At 61.5% G+C, this 19,363-nt stretch overlaps 1 protein-coding gene across 4 annotated transcripts in view; it reads left to right on the plus strand.

The window, feature by feature from the left end:
- Positions 1-19,084, plus strand: part of CCDC85C (coiled-coil domain containing 85C) — a 64,608-nt gene extending 45,524 nt beyond the window's left edge. Inside the window, exons 3-6 of one of the 4 annotated variants that reach the window (XM_045571957.1) lie at positions 7,234-7,338; positions 14,606-14,701; positions 15,375-15,473; positions 16,232-19,084. In XM_045571957.1, the coding sequence (XP_045427913.1) occupies positions 7,234-7,338; positions 14,606-14,701; positions 15,375-15,473; positions 16,232-16,321 (390 nt within the window). In that variant the 3' untranslated portion in view covers positions 16,322-19,084. Of the gene's footprint in view, positions 1-7,230; positions 7,339-14,605; positions 14,702-15,374; positions 15,474-16,231 lie in introns of all 4 variants that reach the window. The other 3 variants (XM_036411767.2, XM_045571958.1, XM_036411768.2) reach the window with 3 other exon arrangements.
- Positions 19,085-19,363: the final 279 nt, after the last annotated feature.

Below are 19,363 nucleotides of genomic sequence, written 5' to 3' on the forward strand. Positions count from 1 at the left end.
TGGGATGCTTCACTCAGCCCCACGTGGAAACCTCCCTGCCCCGCCACCTGCTGGACTGTCAGCTGTTCAGGGTCTGGGCTGAGGGTCTACGTGGTCACACGTGTGTCTCCAGTGCTCAGCACAGCTGGACGGAGCCGCTGCCCCCCACCCCCGAGTCCTAGGCCAAGAGGCCAGGCTGGTTTTCGCCCAGAACAGGGAAGGTCTGGTTAACCAGGGAGAGCTGCTTTGTCTGGTAGTGAGTGCACCGTCTCTGGAGGTAACCCAGTCCTCTCAGAGCGGGGGTCACCCCTCCCCCTGCTGGGCCTGGCCGCTGCCCCGGATAGGTGAGGTCACGTCTTCTTCCCAGCCGTGAGGACGGAGCAGTGAGAGGCAGGGCAGGGCACTGTGGCCGGCCGGGGTGGGGCTGCCCGCCAGCAGGATAGGCCTTTCCTGCTGGGCAGGGGTAGCGATGGAGGCTGTGGTCAGCCCTGGCTGGGGTGCCAGGGGCCAGCTGGCTTGGCTGAGCCCCTTGCCTCTCTGTCCCTTGTATCCATCCCTGGCTGAATGTCACCCCGCCCTCAGGGAGCTCAGGCTCCCCGTTTGCCGGCCTGCCCACCTCCTTGCCCCCCTCAGCAGGACTCCCGTGTGTGAGGGGGCCCTGGGAGGACAGCGGAGGTGGGAGAGCCGTGCACAGGACCTGGCCCTCGGAGAGAATACTGGCCTTGTCCCAAGGGGGGCCAGGGCAGGTGCGATTTATTCAGCCCTCATCTTCCCGGCAAGACATGGCTGCCCACTCAGGCGTGGCCTCCTGCCAACGGCCTTCCCACCCGCCCCCGAGTGGCTTGGCCCTCGTTCTGAGCTTCTGGCCCTGTGGGCTGCCCGCCGTTGCCCATAGTTTCCGGGACCCTCCTGGGGGGAGCCTGGCCCCAGCCCTGCTGGACTGTCAGCTGTTCAGGGTCTGGGCTGCAGGGTTTGTCACAGGTGTGTCTCCGATGCTCAGCACAGCTAGACGGAGCCACTCCCCCCTCCCCTTCCCCTCTTCCCCCCAGAGTCCTAGGCCAAGAGGCCAGGCTGGTTTTTGCCCAGAATAGGGAGGGTCTGCTTAACCAGGGATAGCTGCTTTCTAAGGGAGTGAGCACCTCGTCTCTGGAGGTAATCAAGTGACGGGTGGATGACTACGTTTGGGAACCTTGACGCGATTGCTGCTGCAGGTGGATCCTGGCCTCGGCCTCATGAGCGCTGGCCTGTGAGATTTTTACGATTCCGGCACCCAAGGCCTGTCGCTGAGGTCGGGTGGCACGGAACCTGCAGCTCTGCAGAGCGAGGGACCCGCCGGTCGGCGGAGCCGGGGAGAGCAGTGCATTCTGGGGTCTGTCTTAGGGGGACGTGGCGTTGGCGTTGGGGTGGGAGGGCAGAGAGCCTGCGTGGAGTCCCCCTCCCCCCACGGCCCCAGTTTAACTCGGAAGCAGCTTTAATTAAAACACGTGGCCGAGGGCTCGCCGACGGGATGAGGGTATTGCCGTCCGTGTTTTCCTCCTCCCGTCAGCTTTAAAATTTCATCAACACAGCTGCTTCCTCCTCGGTGATTCATCGCCGGCCCCGGACGCGCTATTATTTCTCCTGCGGAGTCTCTGCGGCCGGCCGGCCGGGCTGGGGCGCGGGGGCTGTGATGGATGCCGGGCCTGTGCTCCCTCTTCCCCCATTCCCTCCCCTGCTGGGCTGATAAATGGAGCCTGTGCGCGCCCAGAAGCCCGCTTTCACAGCGCAAGGAACTCGCTCACGGAGCTGTCACCCCGGGCAGGCAGCCTGCTTACCCCGGGGGCCCCGTTCTGCCGGGCCACGCAGGGCGGGAAACTGAGGCCGGGGTGGAGCAGATTTCCTGGCGTGGGGGACGGATGGTATTAGTGTGCTGGGGCTGCTATAACAAAAAAGCCACACCCCGGGAAGCTTAAACCAGTGAAATGTGATGTCTCACGGTCCTGGGGGCTGGAAGTTCAAGACCGAGGCCGGGATGATTCCTTCGAGGGCGGGGAGGGGATGGCCGTTTTCTCTCCGTGTCTACAATGTCTCCTGTGTGTGCGTGCGTGCGCGTATGTGTGTGTATGTATGCGTGTGTGCGCGCGCACGTGTGTGTGTGTGTGTGTGTGTGTGTGTGTGTGTGAGTCTCGCTTCCTCCGCCCTATTAGAGTAGGGCCCACCCAGGCCCTCACTTTACCTTGGTCAGCTCTGTGCAGACCCATCTCCAAGTAGGTGCATTCTCAAGTCCTGGTTAGGCATCCACACGAGAATTGACGGGGGGAGGGCAGGAGGGGGACTGCCAGCCCAGCCTCGCTGTGCTGCTGGTGGCCCGATGGGCACGAAAGCGGCTCTGGGTCCTGGAGGAGCCCCTGAGCCAGCCCCACCCGCCCTGCGGCCTGGGCTCAGCTCTGCACATGCCGGGCCTCGGTCCCCGCACCGGTAAGACGGATAACGGTGAGGCCTGGAACCCCGCACCTGGGGAGTCCCTGGGGCCGCGGCTCACCTTCTCCCCCTCGCCCCTGCTCCTGGTCCCGGGCCCTGGGCTGCTTCAGCGTCTGGGGACTGTGCCACCGGGCGGTGCCCTGGACCTCCCCTCCCCGAGGAACGCTTCTCTGCCCTTGGCCTGAGTTTTGGACCATCCAGGCTGGGGGTGAGGGGGCTGGTCCGCCCCCCTCCAAGCCCATCGCTGATGCCTTGGCCCTGTCCCCCGATTCCCCGAGCAAGGCCGGCCCTTCTGAGTGGGGTCCCCGCCCAGGCCCCCCGAGACGCCGGCCCTGTGGCCTGTCTGCAGCAGTGGCTCTGCCTGCCGGGACGCCCGTGACACTTTGCTGTGCCAACAGGCTCCGGGCCACTCCTCCTGCTCCTGCTCCGCCTGGCTGGTGGTTGGGGCTGGCCATCGCGTCCTCACCCGTTTGTCATGGGCGCCGTGGTCTCATTCAATGCCTCAGAGCCTCAGAACTGGTCCGGCCTCCTCAGCCAGGAGGAGCCCGCTCTCCAGCTTCTGAGCAGACGGCCAGGCTGGCAGCAGGGGCGGGAGGAGCGGTCGCTGCACCCGTCTCCTTGCCCGAGGCTTAGCCGGCGTCCCCTGCGACCCACGTGCGGTGAGAGTCCGAGCAGCGAGAGGCCACGCCCAGCACTCTGAGCCAGAGTCCGGTTCAAATCCCCAAAGCGCCACTTCCCGGCCGGCCGGCCTTGGGCCGGGGGCTTACCCTCCCGGTGCCTGGGTGTTCCCGTCGGCAGAATGGAGACAACGGAGGTGCCTGCCCCCGGGTTAAAGGGCAAGCCGTGGAAAACACCGAGGTGGTGGGCCACCTGGCAGCTGAGTGTTCTTCCTTTTTAAAAGCCCTCACCTGCTTTTTCCATTGCTTTTCAGGGCAGAAGGGAAGAGAGGAAGGCGGGAGAGAGAGTGACAGAGAGAGAGAGGCGTATCAGTATAAGGAGACACATTGACTGGTTGCCTCCCGCATGCACCCTGACAAGGGCTGGGGAGGGGGACGGGAGGACAGGGAGTGACCCACAACTGGGGTGCGTGCCCTTGGGCAGGAATGGAATCTGTGACCCTCTGGTGCTCTAACCACTGAGCACACTGGCCAGGCCTGAGTGTCCCTCTTGACCCCGGTTTACATGCGGGCAGACACTCTGCGAGTTGGTGGGTTGCTCAGATCCCACCCACCGGGGGATCTGTGAGGGGACAGTCATGTGACGGAGACCTCGTCCACATGCTACCGTCCGTCACAGGCCTGGGTCCTGGGCAGCGCACACCTGAGGGTGAGACTCAGGCTTCGGGCCGGAGATTGCGGGGGGGGGGGGGGGGTTACGGAGGAGGGGAGGGGAGCAGAGAGCGGCACCAGCCATGGGGGTGAACTTGAACCGCACGTGGAGCTCCCTGCTGACCTGAGCACCCCTGCCCCCGCTTCCCCGCCCCACCAGGTCCTTAATGGCCTGCAAACACAGAGAAAATTAATCTGGTTGGTAGGAGCCCTCGGCTCCTGTGAGGGCCTGGAGAGTCGCGGCCAGCCGGGCATGCATCCCAACCGGGCCTCTCTGCGCCAGCTGGGGCCTGGGGGTGTCTGCCCCTCTGACGGGTGCTTTTCTCCCAAAGGGCAGCTGCGTGGGGTCTGGTGGGAGCCTTGGGGAGGCTGCCAGTGTGGCAGACACTGCTGGTCTTGGTTACGTCGGGGGTTTTAAATCCATGGGCCGCCCTAGCCGGTTCGCTCAGTGGATGAAGGGCCCGGGTCCGATTCCCGTCAAGGCCACATAGCTCGGTGGCAGGCTCCCCAGCCTCGGCCGGCGTGTGTGCTGGAGGCAGCCAGTTAACGTGTGGGCCCCTTGGTCCCCTCAGTCCCTTCCCGGGGGCTGCTCCATGCGGGCCCTTCTCACCCACTTTCACGGGACCCCCTGCTGGTGAGGCTGCAGCACCCCACTCTGCTGTGGGGACCCCGAACTGCAGGGTGGGAGGAGGGGCTGGTGGCTCCCGGCTGGCCCAGGGCTGGACTCCCCGCTGCGCCCCTGCCAGCCGGGGGGGCTCCCTGCTTTGGGAAGCAGGGCTGGTCCGCGTCCCTGGAGCCCAGGCCTGGGCCGCCCCTCCCTGCGCCTGGAGGGCAGCGGCCCGATGGGCCAGGCCAGCGTCACCTGGGACGGCGGCTCTGAGGGGCACCGCCGCGGCCACTGCACACAGACCAGCCCGGGCCCTGGGTCACCCTTGGGCAGGCAGCAGAGGTGAGAGTAGCCGCCCACCAGAACCCCCTGTGGTGGGAGCCCCCACGGCCCTCCGGACAGTGCTCGCAGGTGTGGGGAGCGAGGGCCCCGGGCGCGTTCCTGTAGCTTTGCCGGCAGGAGCCCCGGGGGGAGGGGGGCCTGCTAAGCCCAGGTGGCGTGGCGGTGACCGCCCTGCACAGAGCCCCGTGCCCTTGAGGGTGGACACGGAGGCCCCGCAGCCTCCTGAGCTGCCCTCCCGGCCCAGGGGGCGGGCAGTGGAGCCAGTGCTGTGTTTGCAGTCCTGGGTGACTTCCTTCCCTTTTAAGGATTCAGGAAATCCCGCTCCGCTCCTGCTTTGGTGTCAGATCCCTTTCCATGCCAGGGGAGCTGCTGGCCAGCAGGCGTCCTCCCCCGGGGAGCACCGTGGCCCTGCCCCTGCCCCCTCCCCGCCCCACCCCCACCCCCACCCCCGCCCCCACCCCCAAGGCGCAGGCCCAGTGATGAAAACCTGGGGGGGTTCTCTCTTCCCGGGCACAGACAGGCAAACACCAGGATTTTAATTTGGATTCAAGTGCAATTACGGTTCTTCATTCTGATGCGTCGTTAGTCACGCTGCCCCTGGCGAGAGATTGCATGTTTTCCCACCAGCTCAGAGGCTGCTAATAAAGTTGTGCAGGACGTGCAAATATTTACCGGGGCACCGAGGCGGCGGGAATGGCATGCCGCTAATTAAAAACCTCCCCGCCCGCCTGCTCGCCCGGTGCACGCACCCCTCCTGGGGAGGGAGGAGGCGCAGGCCGGTGTTTGGAGTAACAACACGTGGCTGCTTCAGAGCCTGTCTGGTCCGGGGCCAGGGAGGCTGGGGGCGGGGAGGCAGCCGGAGCAGAGGCCGGGCCGCGTGTGCCGAAGGACAGGGCGGCGTAACCCAGGTGCCGCCCGGATCAGGGGCGCGGTGGTCCCACTGTAAGATCGAGGGCGTGCCAAGGTCTCCCTGGGGAGACCCCGCCACATTTGGGGGCCACCGTGAGAGGGTGGTGATCGGGAGGGGCCCCCAGGCTTGGCTGCTGCAGCCTGGCCCCCGGCCCGCCCCGGCCGGCCTCTCCCTCCGGCGTCGGTTTGGGTAACTCCACAGCCCACTGATTTATGGGACGTTCCCGCAGACTGTCTGCCTTCGGAGGGGGAGAGGGCGCCTGGGCCAGGAATGCCACGTGGCTTCTGCTCAGCGGGCCCACGGGGCCTGCGCCGATTGGGCACGACCCCGGACTCTCCCTCTCCGGTCCCGGGTCCCAGCCCCCAGCCCTGCCAGGAAGGGCGGGGAGGGGTTGCTTTGCCCTGAAAGAAACGATGTAAGGCCAGATATGTGTGTATGTGTTCATTCATTCATTCAGTCACTCATTCATTCACTCACGCATTCGCCCCTCCCTCCTCCTGAGCTCGCCCTGGGTGTCCCTTATGAGTCCAGCTGGCACTGCCTCATGTGGGTGCAGAGGGCGGAGGCCCAGGCCTGCGTGTGGGAGCTCCTGGTGATGGTGGAGGCTCAGGAGCCAGTGCCTGAGCGGGGTCTGTGGGGGTGTCCTGAGGGGGGCGCTGTGGGGGCGCCCTGAGGCGAGCGCCGGCCGGCTCCTGTGGGAGGCAGGAGGACTTGCTGTGGATTTGGGCCTCAGGGGCTGGAGAGGGGGTGCATGGGGTGTGGGGAGCCCAAAGGTGGGATGCTGGGGCCGAGGAACAAAGATCCAGGGCGGGAGAGCTGCTCCCCATTCTCTCACCCCCTTACCTGTTCACGGAGCACCATGAGGCGCCTGCCTGGATGGGACACACGGGGCCGCTGCACGGTGTGTGTGTGTGTGTGTGTGTGTGTGTGTGTGTGTCCCAGGTGTGTGTTTGTGTGTGTGTATGTGTGTATGTGTGTGTGTCCCAGGTGTGTGTGTGTGTGTGTGTGTGTGTGTCTCTCTCCCAGGGGTGTGTGTGTGTCTCCCAGGTGTGTGTGTGTGTGTGTGTGTGTCCCAGGTGTGTGTGTGTGTGTGTGTGTGTGTGTCCCAGGTGTGTGTGTGCGTGTGTGTGTCCCAGGTGTGTGTGTGTGTGTGTGTGTGTGTGTGTGTGTATGTGTCCCAGGTGTGTGTGTGTGTGTGTGTATGTGTGTGTGTGTCCCAGGTGTGTGTGTGTGTGTGTCCCAGGTGTGTGTGTGTGTGTGTGTGTGTGTCCCAGGTGTGTGTGTGTGTGTGTGTGTGTCCAAGGTGTGTATGTGTGTGTGTCCCAGGTGTGTGTGTGTGTGTGTGTGTGTGTGTGTGTGTCCCAGGTGTGTGTGTGTGTGTGTGTGTGTCCAAGGTGTGTATGTGTGTGTGTCCCAGGTGTGTGTGTGTGTGTGTATGTGTGTGTGTGTGTCCCAGGTGTGTGTGTGTGTGTGTGTGTGTGTGTGTGAGAGGAGGGGCCCAGAGCAGACCCAGCCCGGAGGGAGGAGCCCCTCCCAGGGCCTGGGTCAGACCTGATGGGCACTGACAGCCCCCGGCTCCCCCTGACCTCTCCCCTCTCCCGCAGCAGGCGGGCTCCGGGGAGTTCCGGACGCTGCGGAAAGGCTTCTCGCCGTACCACTCGGAGTCCCAGCTCGCCAGCCTGCCCCCCTCCTACCAGGACGCCCTGCAGAACGTAAGTGCCCTCCCCCGGTGGCCCCCATCCCCCACAGACCTGGCCCCTCCGGGGTCCTTGGTCCACCTGCCGGGGGAGGGGAGGCTCGGGCCGGCTGGTGGCTTGCCAGGGCCCGTGGACAGGGGCCGAGCGGGGTCAGGGGAGGCAGCGGGTCAGGCCGGGCCTCCCTCACGCCCCCTCCTCCTTTCTAGCCAGGGGCCTGGGCTCCTGACCCTCCGGGCTGTGCACGGGCCAGTGTGGTGGCTGGAGGTGGAGGCCCAGCACCGGGCAGTGTCCTGAGGCCACCAGAGCGGCTGCCCGGGCCTAGCCATGGTCCCACTGTGCACCTCAGTGGCCTGTGTCCCGCCTGGGACACACACACACACACACACACACACACACACCTGGGACACACACACACACACACACACACACACACACACACACACACACACACACACACCTGGGACACACACACATACACACACACACCTGGGACACACACACACACACACCTGGGACACACACACACACACACACACACACACCTGGGACACACACACACACACACACACACCTGGGACACACACACACACACCTGGGACACACACACACACACACACACACACACACCTGGGACACACACACACACACACACACACACCTGGGACACACACACACACACACACCTGGGACACACACACACACACACCTGGGACACACACACACATACACACACACACACCTGGGACACACACACACACACACACACCTGGGACACACACACACACACACACACACACACACCTGGGACACACACACACACACACACCTGGGACACACACACACATACACACACACACACCTGGGACACACACACACACACACACACACACACCTGGGACACACACACACATACACACACACACACACACCTGGGACACACACACACACACACACACACACACCTGGGACACACACACACACACACACACAGGGCACGGGGAGGATGTGGCTGGCCCTCGGGGCGGGCTGGCTGGGCGTCTAAGTCGGATCCCTGCCCTGGCTCTGTACCAGGGTGGATGGGTATGGATTATGGACCTCATTTATCCTCTGGGCTCCAGGGTTCTCCTGGGCTCTGACAGCCCCTACGGGGAAGGGGGAGGGAAGGGGGGCGACTCTCTGGGACATGGACGGCTGTCCTGGGTGGATGCGTCTGTCAGACTGTGTGACATCCTGTGTGCACATGCACAGCCCTCCAGGCGCAGAGAGCCCGTGAGTGGTGGCCGGGAACGGGGAGGAGGGGAAGTGGGGGGCTGTGGGGTGATGGGAACCTCCGTGTGTGGGGACGGCACACATCGTGGGTGTGCCAGACGCCAGGAGGCACTGGCCCTCCCGAGCTCCGAGGATGATCGTAGCAAGAAGGACCAGCGTTGGCGGAGTGTCTGCTGCGTGCGGGGGACTCACCACGCACACCAGCCTCAGCCAGGCCTGACGCCGCTCTGCAGGGAGGGCAGGTGGGCCTGGACTCGGACCCTGGGTCCTGGCGCCTCTGCAGGGCTGCCCTGGCCTCGAGGCGGGCACAGGTGCAGCTGCTGCCGGGCGTCTGTCTCCCGAGGCCTCGCACCTGGCGGGAATGTAGCTGCTGACGCTGTGCGGAGAGCAAGGCCGCCGGCAGCAGGTGCTCCCGATGTTTATCCTGGAGCCTGTGGCTGCACCAGGGCCCAGTCCTTCCTCAGCAAGGGCCCCGAAAAGCCAGTGATGCCACCTGGCTGGCTCCTCCACTCCAACCCCCCCCCCCCCCAGCTCTGTCCATTCCGTTGGCTCAGGGTGACGGAATGCTGTGTCCCTGAGCCTCTAAGCGACCTGCAAACTGTAAAGTGCTGTGCACCTGGGCTGGGCCCCGGGATGTGAGCAGAGCGAGCCGGGCGGATCGCCACGGCTGTTGGCTGGTGGGACTCCCATTCCTACCCCCTCCCCCTCCCCTGCGCACCGGTGTCAGAGACCCCGTGGTGGCTCAGGGCCTCCTGCTTCTCAGAAAGGATCACTGGCTCAGATGGCCAGGGCTTCTGCTTCGGACTGAAGAGGGGGGACTCAGCTGGATGGACCCCAGACTCAGACCCCACGGAAGGAGCTGTTCCTCAAGGAGGAGGTTTGCATTCATCAACCTTATGAGAGGAGGATCAAGGCTTTTGACAGCCCCTCAGGGAGCTGGTCTCCCCACTTTTTTTTTGTTTGTTTTTTTTGTTAGTGGACTATTTTTAAGCTTACAATTCAGTGTTGTTTTTTTAAAAATAATATTTGCAGATTTGTGTAATAATTATATATATATATATTTTAATATATTTTATTCATTTTTTTTACAGAGAGGAAGAGTGAGGGATAGAGAGTTAGAAACATCGATGAGAAAGAAACATCGATCAGCTGCCTCCTGCACACCTCCTACTGGGGATGTGCCTGCAACCAAGGTACATGCCCTTGACCGGAATCGAACCCGGGACCTTTCAGTCCACAGGCCGATGCTCTGTCCACTGAGCCAAACCGGTTCTGGCAGATTTGTGGAATAATTTTAATCATTACCAGGGAGCATTTCCACGTTCTCCTCCTCCCAATACTATACTCCTTAGCAAACCCTCCTCCTCGCCCCCTCCTCCACCCCCTGGAAACCACTCATGGACTGGCTGTTCTGCGCACTTCCTGTGAGTCAGACGTAAACTGCTGTGGGTCCTGGGTGACTTCAGCGCCATGTTCCTGAGGTCCCGCCACGCTGCAGGGTGTGTCAGCCCCTGGGCCCTTCCATGGCTGAGTGACAGTCCCTTGTGTGGGTGTACACTTTTTTATTCGTTGACCGGTTGCTGCATATTTGGGCTGTCTCCACTTTCTGTCTGTTGTGGATGGGGCTGCTGGGAGCCTTCTGGACAGCATGTGGGCACACAGGTTTCCAGTTCTCTCCGGTAGACACTAGCCTTCTGCATTCTGGCCCCAGCTCTGGAGTCCCACAGACCCGGGTGGAGGCCCAAACCCCCTTCTGTGCCAGCTGCTTGGCCTTGACGAGTCGTCCAGCCTCACTCTCCTCATCTGTGCAATGGGCATGTAAAACGCTAGTGTGTCTGCCCAGAGGGTGTCATGAGAACTCAGAGGCGAGGAAGCAGGGTGTGCCCTGAGCTCTCCCCTCTGTGGTCCTCTCCTGCCGGGCAGCTGTGCCTGTGGTATGCCCCGGAGGGAACAGCCCGGATGGCATGTTATTTGTCCATGTGGTGTGTCCAGTGGTGGCTTCATTGACAGGATTCCCACAATCGGGCAGCCTGGGATGCCGGCCAGGAAAGGGCTACATGGCACAGCCTTCCCTGGCCACTCCCGGCGTCCCTCCTGCCTCTGCTCGGGAATCAGCCTCCTTACCCAACAGGTAGTTCAGGGAGTCCCAGGCACAGTCAGGACAGGAGACCAGAAGGCCAGGTGCCTAACTGTACGTGTGTGGCTGTCGCCCCCTCCTGGCCGGTGCGGGGAGTGCAGCCTTCAGCCACAGGTCGCTCGCCTGTGTGGCCTGCCTTCCACCTGCCTCCCCACCCCCCACTCCCCTAGAGCTTCCAGATCGTTTTGGCTCCCCCATATGACAGGCCTGGCCCGGGGGCAGAGGCCAGGCAGCCTGGACAGCCATTAGGAAGACAGCTGCACCCCAGGGCGCTATTCCAACTCTGGTACACAGGTCGCCTTCTTGTTCAGCCGAGGACGCTGAGGCAGTGAGTGGGTCCCTGCCTCAAGTCTCAGCCAGCAGAGCCTCACCCAGGCCCAGCCTCCCCAGACCCCACGGCCCTGGTTCTCTGCCTCCCCGGAGCCAGCAGTAGGTGGGGAGAGTGTCAGGGAATTGGCTGCCTAGGCCAGTGGTCGGCAAACTCATTAGTCCACATCAACAGCACAACGATTAAAATTTCTTTTGAGAGCCACATTTAAAAAAAATAAATCTTTATTGTTCAGATTATTACAAATGTGTTCCTCTCCCCCCCAACCCCCAATTGCTCCCCTCCACCAGGTTCCCACCCCACCCTCTGTCCTTTCCCCACCCCCGATTGTCCTCATCCATAGGTGCACAGTTTTTGTTAAGTCTCTTCCCGCACCTCCACTCCCCTTTTCCCCGAGAATCGTCAGTCCACTCCCCTTCCATACCTCTGATTCTATTATAGTCACCAGTTAATATTGTTCATCAGATTTTTTAATTCCCTTGTTTTTTAGTTTCACTTGTTGATTGTTACGTATTTGTTGTTCATAGTTTTTATCTTTATTTTCTTCCTCTTCCTAAAGAACCCCCTTCAGCAATTCATATAATTCTGGTTTGGTGGTGATGAACTCTTTTAGCTTTTTTTTTTTTTTTTTTTTTTAATTTGTGAAGCTCTTTATCTGGCCTTCCATTCTGAGTGATAGCTTTGCTGGGTAGAGTATTTTTGGCTGTAGGTTCTTGCTATTCATCACCTTGAATATTTCTTGCCATTTCCGTCTGGCCTGCATGGTTTCTGTTGAGAAATCAGCTGACAATCGTATGGGTGCTCCTTTATAGGTAACTACCTGCTTTGCTCTTGCTGCTTTTAATATTCTCTCTTTGTCTTTTGCTTTTGGGATTTTAATTATGATGTGTCTTGATGTGGTCCTCTTTGGATTCCTTTTGTTTGGGGTTCTGCGGGCTTCCTGGACTTGTAAGTCTATTTCTTTTTCCAGGTGGGGAAAGTTTTCTGTCACTATTTCTTTCAGTATGTTTTCAGTATCTTGCTCTCTCTCTTCTTCTGGGATCCCCGTAATTCTGATGTTGGTTCGCTTGAAATTGTCCTAGAGGTTTCTTACACTATCTTCAACTTTCTGTATTCTCTTATCTTCTTGCTTCTGTGGAGGAGTGTCCTCTGGCTCTTTGTATTCTAAATCTTTGTCTTGATTCTTGAGATCTTCCAGTCTGTTTTTAGGACTCTGTAATATTTTTTATTTCAGACAATGTATTCTTCATTTCTAGTTGATCCCTTATTATTTCTAGTTGCTCCCTTTTTATATCCTCATAGGTCTCATTTATTTTATTGGCCTTCTTTAGGATATTCTTGAATAGCCTTATAACTGTAGTTTTGAACTCAATGTCCAATCTTTTCTTTTCCTCCATCTCCTTCCTTTGTGTCCTGCCTCTTATCTGCATTTTAGTTGTTTCTCTGATTTGATGGAATAGTTTTGTGTGCTAGGTGTTCTGGTAGAGCCCAGTAGCACAGCCTTCCCAGTTACCTGCAGTGGACAGTCTTGGTGTAGCCCTTTGTGGGCTATGTGTGCAGTCTTGTTGTTAAGCCTTGTTTATTGTTGGTTGATCTCCAAGCCAATTGGCTGTGAGGATCAGCAGTGTCTCAGCTAGGAGGGCTTCTGTACTCCGCTTGGATGGGGCAGGGTCTTGGGGTGGCGCAATCTTTGGTTCCCTGTCAGTCTCGCCTTAGAAAAGTCCTGTTCACGGTGAGTTTCGGAAGATTGGTTGCAGTCTTGCGCACCTCTTTGGTAAAGGCGCAGACAAGCTTTGGATTCTGGCCAGTCCCTCCTTAGAGAAAGCCAGCCTCTGGGAGAGCTTCTGTGCTCAGCTTGGATGGGGCGGAGTCTCAGGTTGGTGCAGACAAGCTTTGTTTTCCCTTCGGCTTCTCCCCAAGTCCTGCAGTAATGGCCTCTGGCTTCACACACCTCCGAGAGATCTCTGCCCACTGCCTGACAGTCTGGCCTCTCCCTGAATGGGGCTGTCAGAGCAATAGGGTGATTCTGTTTTCCTCTCGAACAAGAAAGCCAGCCGCGCATTAGCTGTCCGCCCTCTCCGCAGCCGGGAGTAAGCCAGCAGCAATCTCTGTCCGGCCCTCCCTCTCCGTGCCCAGGAGTAAGCCAGCGCCTTTCCGCACGCACAGTTCTCTGTAACTTCACAGTTCCTGAGGTTCAGTGTGCCTTCTCTCTTCTTCCAAGATGGCAGAGTCTCCTCTCAGCTAGCCATCCAGTGCTTCAGGGCAATGCCTCCCCTGTTTTCCAGTTCTAAATTCAAATTTGTTGTGGTAGGCTGCATTCGGGTGTCTACCCTATGCCGCCATCTTGGTTTCTTCTCGAGAGCCACATTTTTTAAACTTAAACTGTATAGGTAGGTACAGTGTTATTAACTTAATTAGGGTCCTCCTAAGCTGGCCTTCGCTAAAAACTCAAGGGGCCAAAGAGCCGCATGTGGCTCTCGAGCCGCAGTTTGCCCATCACGGGCCTAGGCCATGAGGGTGTCTGCACAGCATGACCCTCAGCCACTCACCTAGTGGTCCCTGCTCCCATGCTCCCGTGCTGGCGGGCAGTCCCATGCTCTCTGTTCCCTCAGGCCCCTCTCGGCGTTTTCTGGACACCTGGTTGCTGCTGGCCCCTGGACTCCCTTTGAGGCCTCCTTGTCTGTGAGCTGCTTCCGTGGGCCCTGAACACAGGGTCCTTCTTGCAGTTGGAGGCAGAAGCCCTGCCCACTGCTCCTCGGGGAGACACGCTGGCTCAGCCGCAGGTGGGCAGGTGCTGGGAGGCTGGACCCTCCTCCAGCTCATCCCCGGCTGGCACCCCAAGGCTGATACGGGACTGGGTGCCGAATTGCCAGTGTTTGCCGAATCAGGTGGCGAGGTGGCCAGATGGTCTGGAGGCGGGGCTCAGGGCTGGGGACTTGTAACCCAGGGCCTGGGTGTAGACTCATGGTGAGTCACCCACGGGCTGCTGGGGGGGAGCAGGCGGGGACTTTGGGATCAGGATGCCTGGGGCTGGCGGGGTGACCTCGGTGAGGCTCTGCCCTCTCTGAGCGGCACTTGCTTTCTTTTTTTTCTTTTTTAAATATATTTTGTTGATTTTTACAGAGAGGAAGAGAGAGGGATAGAGAGTTAGAAACATCGATTAAGAGAGAATCATCGATCAGCTGCCTCTTGCACATCCCCCACTGGGGATGTGACCACAACCAAGGTACATGCCCTTGACTGGAATTGAACCCGGGACCTTTCAGTCCGCAGGCCGATGCTCCATCCCCTGAGCCAAACTTTCGGCAGGCACTCGCTTTCCTTGCACAATGGATAACAGACCTTCCGTGGGTGCTGTATGGGGAGACCGTGGGGCGTGGTGGGGGGCTGCTCTGCCCTGGCCTGGTCCTCACCTTGCCGCCTCTCCCCATCGACTCCCCCCACTTCCTCCTGCCTAGCCCCTCGCCCCACAGCATCAGGGACCCCTGCGGCCGCCACCTGGGCCTGTCTGTTCAGGGGGAGCTAAGCCTCATGCTTCCCTCCCACAGGGCCCGGCCTGCCCGGTCCTCGAGCTGTCCTCGCCCCCCTCCGCCGGCTACAGCCCCGCGGGACAGAAGCCCGAGGCGGTCGTGCATGCGATGAAGGTGAGGGCCAGGCCCCGCCCCCCTCCCCCAGGCCCCAACCCCTCAGGGGCCCGGTCCCTGGTGTGATGTGGATGGGGGACCTCTTTGGGCGTGTCTGGGCAGCAGGGGGGGACCTGTGTGGTGACCGGGTGGCTGTGACGGCCTGGAACACTGTGGGGGAGGGACTCCAAGATGCCGGGCGCCGATAGCGAGTGTCACCTGTCTGCCATCCCTGCACCTGGGGAAACTGAGGCTGGGGTGGGGGGGAGGGCGGGCACTCCCTCAAGGCTGGAGTCAGGGCAGGACCGACTGGGTGGGAGCAAAGCCCAGGCCTCAGGTGCAGGGCCTCCCTGCTCAGGGCCCCCTCCTGCGCCCCTCACCTACCCCCCCCCCCCGGCCCCGTGCACCATGGTTGCACATGTACACGTGTGCACAACCCATGTGCGTGAGTCGAGGTGACCTCGGTCCTCCTGCTCATTAATCACAAGCCGGGCCCTGGTCAGAGCGAGTCCACCTGTCCGAGGGCGGCCCTGCCCCCAGGTGACCGCCCCCTCCTTAGCTCTGGCCCCAGTGACAGGGTGCAGCCTCCCTTGGGTGGTGGGCACAGTGCCCCTGGGGGAGGGGAGGACACAGTGAGGAGGCACGGCCTGCCCCTCGGGTCTCCACACCCCTGACCCGGCCCCGTTCCCCGCAGGTCCTGGAGGTGCATGAGAACCTGGACCGGCAGCTCCAGGACAGCTGCGAGGAGGACCTGAGTGAGAAGGAGAAGGCCATTGTCCGCGAGATGTGCAACGTGAGGCGCTGCCCGGGCCAGGGTCCGGGGGAGGGCTGGCTGGCGGGCCTGGCCGGACACTGGGAGTTGCACCCTCCCCGGGGGAAGGGATGGTGACCTGGAGGGCTGGCTGGAGGCACAGGAGCGCTGGCCTGACCTCATCCCACCCCAACCCCGAGAATGAATGGGGTCCCTGATCTCAGGCTCCGTCCATCCCGGGAATGTGCCCCCGGCCCCTAGGACTGGTCCTGTTTACCCCTCATGTCCTGCCCCTCCGCCCTGGGCCCAGGTGTCTGGCTCCTGGCCTCCCAGCGGGGTGGTGGCCCTGGGGACTGCTGGTCATGCAGGGGGTGCTTGGCCTGGGGTGCAGGCAGCACCCCAGTCTGTGGGCCTGCAGGGCTGGGGCTGCCCCAGACCCACCTCACCAACATGGGTCCTCTCCGGACCCTTGAAGGGGCCAGAGGGGAGGGTGGTTCGCAGGGGCCGAACTGGGGTCTCCCGTGGGGTGGGGTGTTCTGAACCCCCCCTTCTATGCTGCCTTCTGGGTCCATGGGCCCCTCTGGACAGCTGCAAGGCCGAGCCCACACCCCATGGTGACCTGCTCAGGAAGGCAGGCGTGGCTGTGAGGATGGACATGCAAAGACCTGGCCTGAGTGTGCTTCTGAGCTTTCTGCGGCCTCAGTTTCCCCTCCTGGCCCACGGCTCTGGGATGGGCGCACAGGCCGGCGGGCGGGCTGGCGGGGCCGTGCCCTCATGTCTCGCCTCTCCTCTCCGCACAGGTGGTCTGGAGGAAGCTGGGAGACGCTGCCAGCTCCAAGCCCTCCATCCGGCAGCACCTGTCTGGGAACCAGTTCAAGGGGCCTTTGTAGGCCTCTCCTCCTCGGACGTGGACTGTCCCTGCCCGGGAGCCCCAGGGGAGCGGCAGGCCTTCCGGCCGAGCCCCTGAATTCTTCTTCTGTGACGCATTGTACATAGGACGCTGCCTGTGTGGCCCGGCAGCCGCAGGTGCGGCCCCTGCCGGCCGGGCCTCCACCTCCCTCATCTCACACCAGCACCCGGGGAGGCGAGCCAGCCGCCGGCTGTCCCCGCTCCGGGCCAGGCCTCAGGCTCGCTGTGCGAGGACGGAAGGCTGCTCCGAGCCGCCCAGCCCAGGGCCCATGCCAGGCTGCGCCCAGCACCTCACGAAGCCCTCCATCTGCCGGCTGCCACCGCACCGGACAAAGGCCACTGGCCGCCGGACCCGGTGCCGGGGCGCCACCTCCCGTCCACCGCTGTGACTTGAACGCCGGCTCCCCGAGCACCGAGTCCCGAGAGCCACGGGCAGGGGCGCACCTCAGGCCCTCCCTCTGGCCTGTGCCTGCCGCCTCCTGCCAGCTGCCGCTTGTTTTTAGAATCCACCCCCCCCTCTCTCCCCAGCGTCACCCTGCCCCGTGCCAGGTGGGCCCTGTATTTTGGGGACCCTTCTGCCCATGCAGCTCTGCCTCCACGGTTCACTTGGGGCCAGGACGCAGGAAGGCCGAGTGCAGTCCCCGGCGGAGCCCGCGCGTCCCTCTCCCCGGATGGGAAGCGCCGGTCACAGCTGGGCCTCCGGGCCACTGTGGAGTTCCCCCCGGAACCCGGCCCCATCCTCCGCCACTGGACAGAGCCGCGCAGCTGCAGTGACAGGAGTTCTGTCCCCCTGGGAGGAGCCTGTCCTGGCCCCAGCTTTCATTTCCTGTGTGACCTTCAGCACGTCACTCAGCCTCTTAGGCCCGTGGTGTGAAGTGAGGTCTGGGGTCCTCGTAGCCGGGCTGGTGGTAGAGGCCATCACTATGGTCAGCTGTGCTCACAGCATTGAGCCGATGGCGGTCTGCTGGAGAGGCCGCGGGGGCAGGGCTGAGTCCTGCTGCCTCCTCCTCCGGGGGACAGTCCCTCTCCTCCCTGAGCCCAGTGCCCTCCGAGGGAGCGTGGGAGCAGGAGGGCCTCCTCGTAGGGGCCCGGGGATCCAGTGAGACCATCAGTGTAAATGACCATGTGTCGGCCGTAAAGTGCAGTGAGTACATTTCACATTCATGTGTGAGGAAAATGAGGCTCAGAGGGGGTAGGCGATCAGTGGCCTGACCGGTGAGGCCTAAGAAGTAGGCAGGCCACTGTCAGTGCGGGTGGAAGGCCCTGTCCACTCGCCCCACCAGCTCGTCCGTCCTCGGACTCCCAGGTCCTGAGGGCTGCCCGCGGCCTTGCCCCAGGCCATCTTTGCATCAGGCAGCCTTGTCCAGGCCCACGTGAGGGACGGGAACCAGGACCGGGCAGTTCCTGCTGTCACTGGCCATTGGCGCCCTTGGGTTGTGCACTCGGGAGAGGCTCTCGGTCCTCCTCGTGCCCAGGGGTGGAAGTGGGTGCTGCCCTGGGCATTACCGGAGCCGTGGGCTTTCGAAGGACCTTCCATCAGTTTGGGTGGGAGCTCCCTGTCACATGGTGGTGGGTGACTCCTGCACAAGGGGTCAGCCAGCTGGGGTCAGAGGCCCCCCCCTCTGGTTGTGGAGTCCAAAGAACCACGAGCAGCCAAGAGGGAAGGGGCCATCTGGGTGGGAGCCACGTCCGGGAGCCCGTTTGCCATGTTCGGTCAGGTCGGCTTTGCCTCGACTGAAAATAAGCAATAAGGAAGGCCGCCTGGTACCTGCCGACGCTGCACACTGGCCCGGGGACAGCTCACCGGGGCCCGCCCCCTGGAGGGAGGTGACCTGTCCCGAGGCTGCGGTGTGCAGGGAGCATGCGGAGTGGTCCTGCCGGAGACCTTCCTGCCCATCCCTGACCCAGCCCTGCGAGGGATGGCGCTGTGCCTGACGGCATCTCCCAACGTAATCCGCTGAGAAATGCCAGCGGCAGAGCAGCGCTGCCTGACCCCACTGCGCCATGTGCAGTTGCAGGGGGCTCACAAGCTGGGGTGGGGGGGTCCCAGCTCTGCCACTAACGGGTGTGTAGGTGACACTGGGTGACCCTCCGCCCCTGGAGCCTCAGCTGAGCTCACGGTGGGTGGGGTGCACTGGCCTCGGTGTCCTTTCACAAAGGCCCCTTTGCTTTCCCAATCCTCTGCTTCTAGATCCCGCAGCCATGGGGACCCACTGTGACGGAGACCACCCTCTCCTCCCCTGGTGGCCAGGCCCATCCTGGGGTGGCAGTCTGCTGGGCACACTCCAGGGTGGTGTGTTTTTATCCAGAAGTGATTAGCTACACATCAGTGTTTGAAGAGAAAAAGTGACCTTTTTTTTTCTTCTTGAAAACTTGAGAAAAAACAAAATACTACTGATTTTTTTTTTTTTTTTAAGGAACAGTGCATGGCTGCGGAGCGGTAGAGGTGTATATTTTCATGACGTGGGAGGCTGGGCTGCTCTCCCGACCTGGCGGAACGTCTGGTTCCCGCCCCCGGGCCGCAGCCATGCTCTGTCTTCTGTAGGATGTGACCTCCTGAGAATGGCCAGCCCTGCCGGCTGGTCCATTTCTACCTTCTATTGAACCACTTTGATTTGGGGAGAGAAGAACTAGAACTTTTTGATAGTGTGGTAAAACATTGAACTATTTTAGTAAAAGGTAACAGAGAAGATTGTGACAGTGTATACTTTGCGCTAGATAAATAAAGGCTCTTTGCAAGCCTCCGTGGCGGTGTGCAGTGTTTGTCTCGGTGACGGGCGGTTGGGCAGAGGGCTGCCGCTGGCACACAGCGTCCCCATTTGGCCCACTAACTGCTATTCCGGGGGCTGCTGCCCAGGCCTCAGGCCAGAAAGGGAAAGGACTTCCAATTCAAACCCTCCTCTAACCTGGAACCTAAGAGGCTGGCCGATGAGGGCGCTGCCCAGGAGACGTGGGTGAGGCCTGGTGGGCAGCGAGGCCTGCGGGGTCTAGAGGGCGATCACACCCAGGGGCACTGCGGGCCC

The sequence above is a fragment of the Pipistrellus kuhlii genome, unplaced genomic scaffold, assembly GCF_014108245.1.
Source record: "Pipistrellus kuhlii isolate mPipKuh1 unplaced genomic scaffold, mPipKuh1.p scaffold_m20_p_41, whole genome shotgun sequence".
Lineage (NCBI taxonomy): Eukaryota > Metazoa > Chordata > Mammalia > Chiroptera > Vespertilionidae > Pipistrellus > Pipistrellus kuhlii.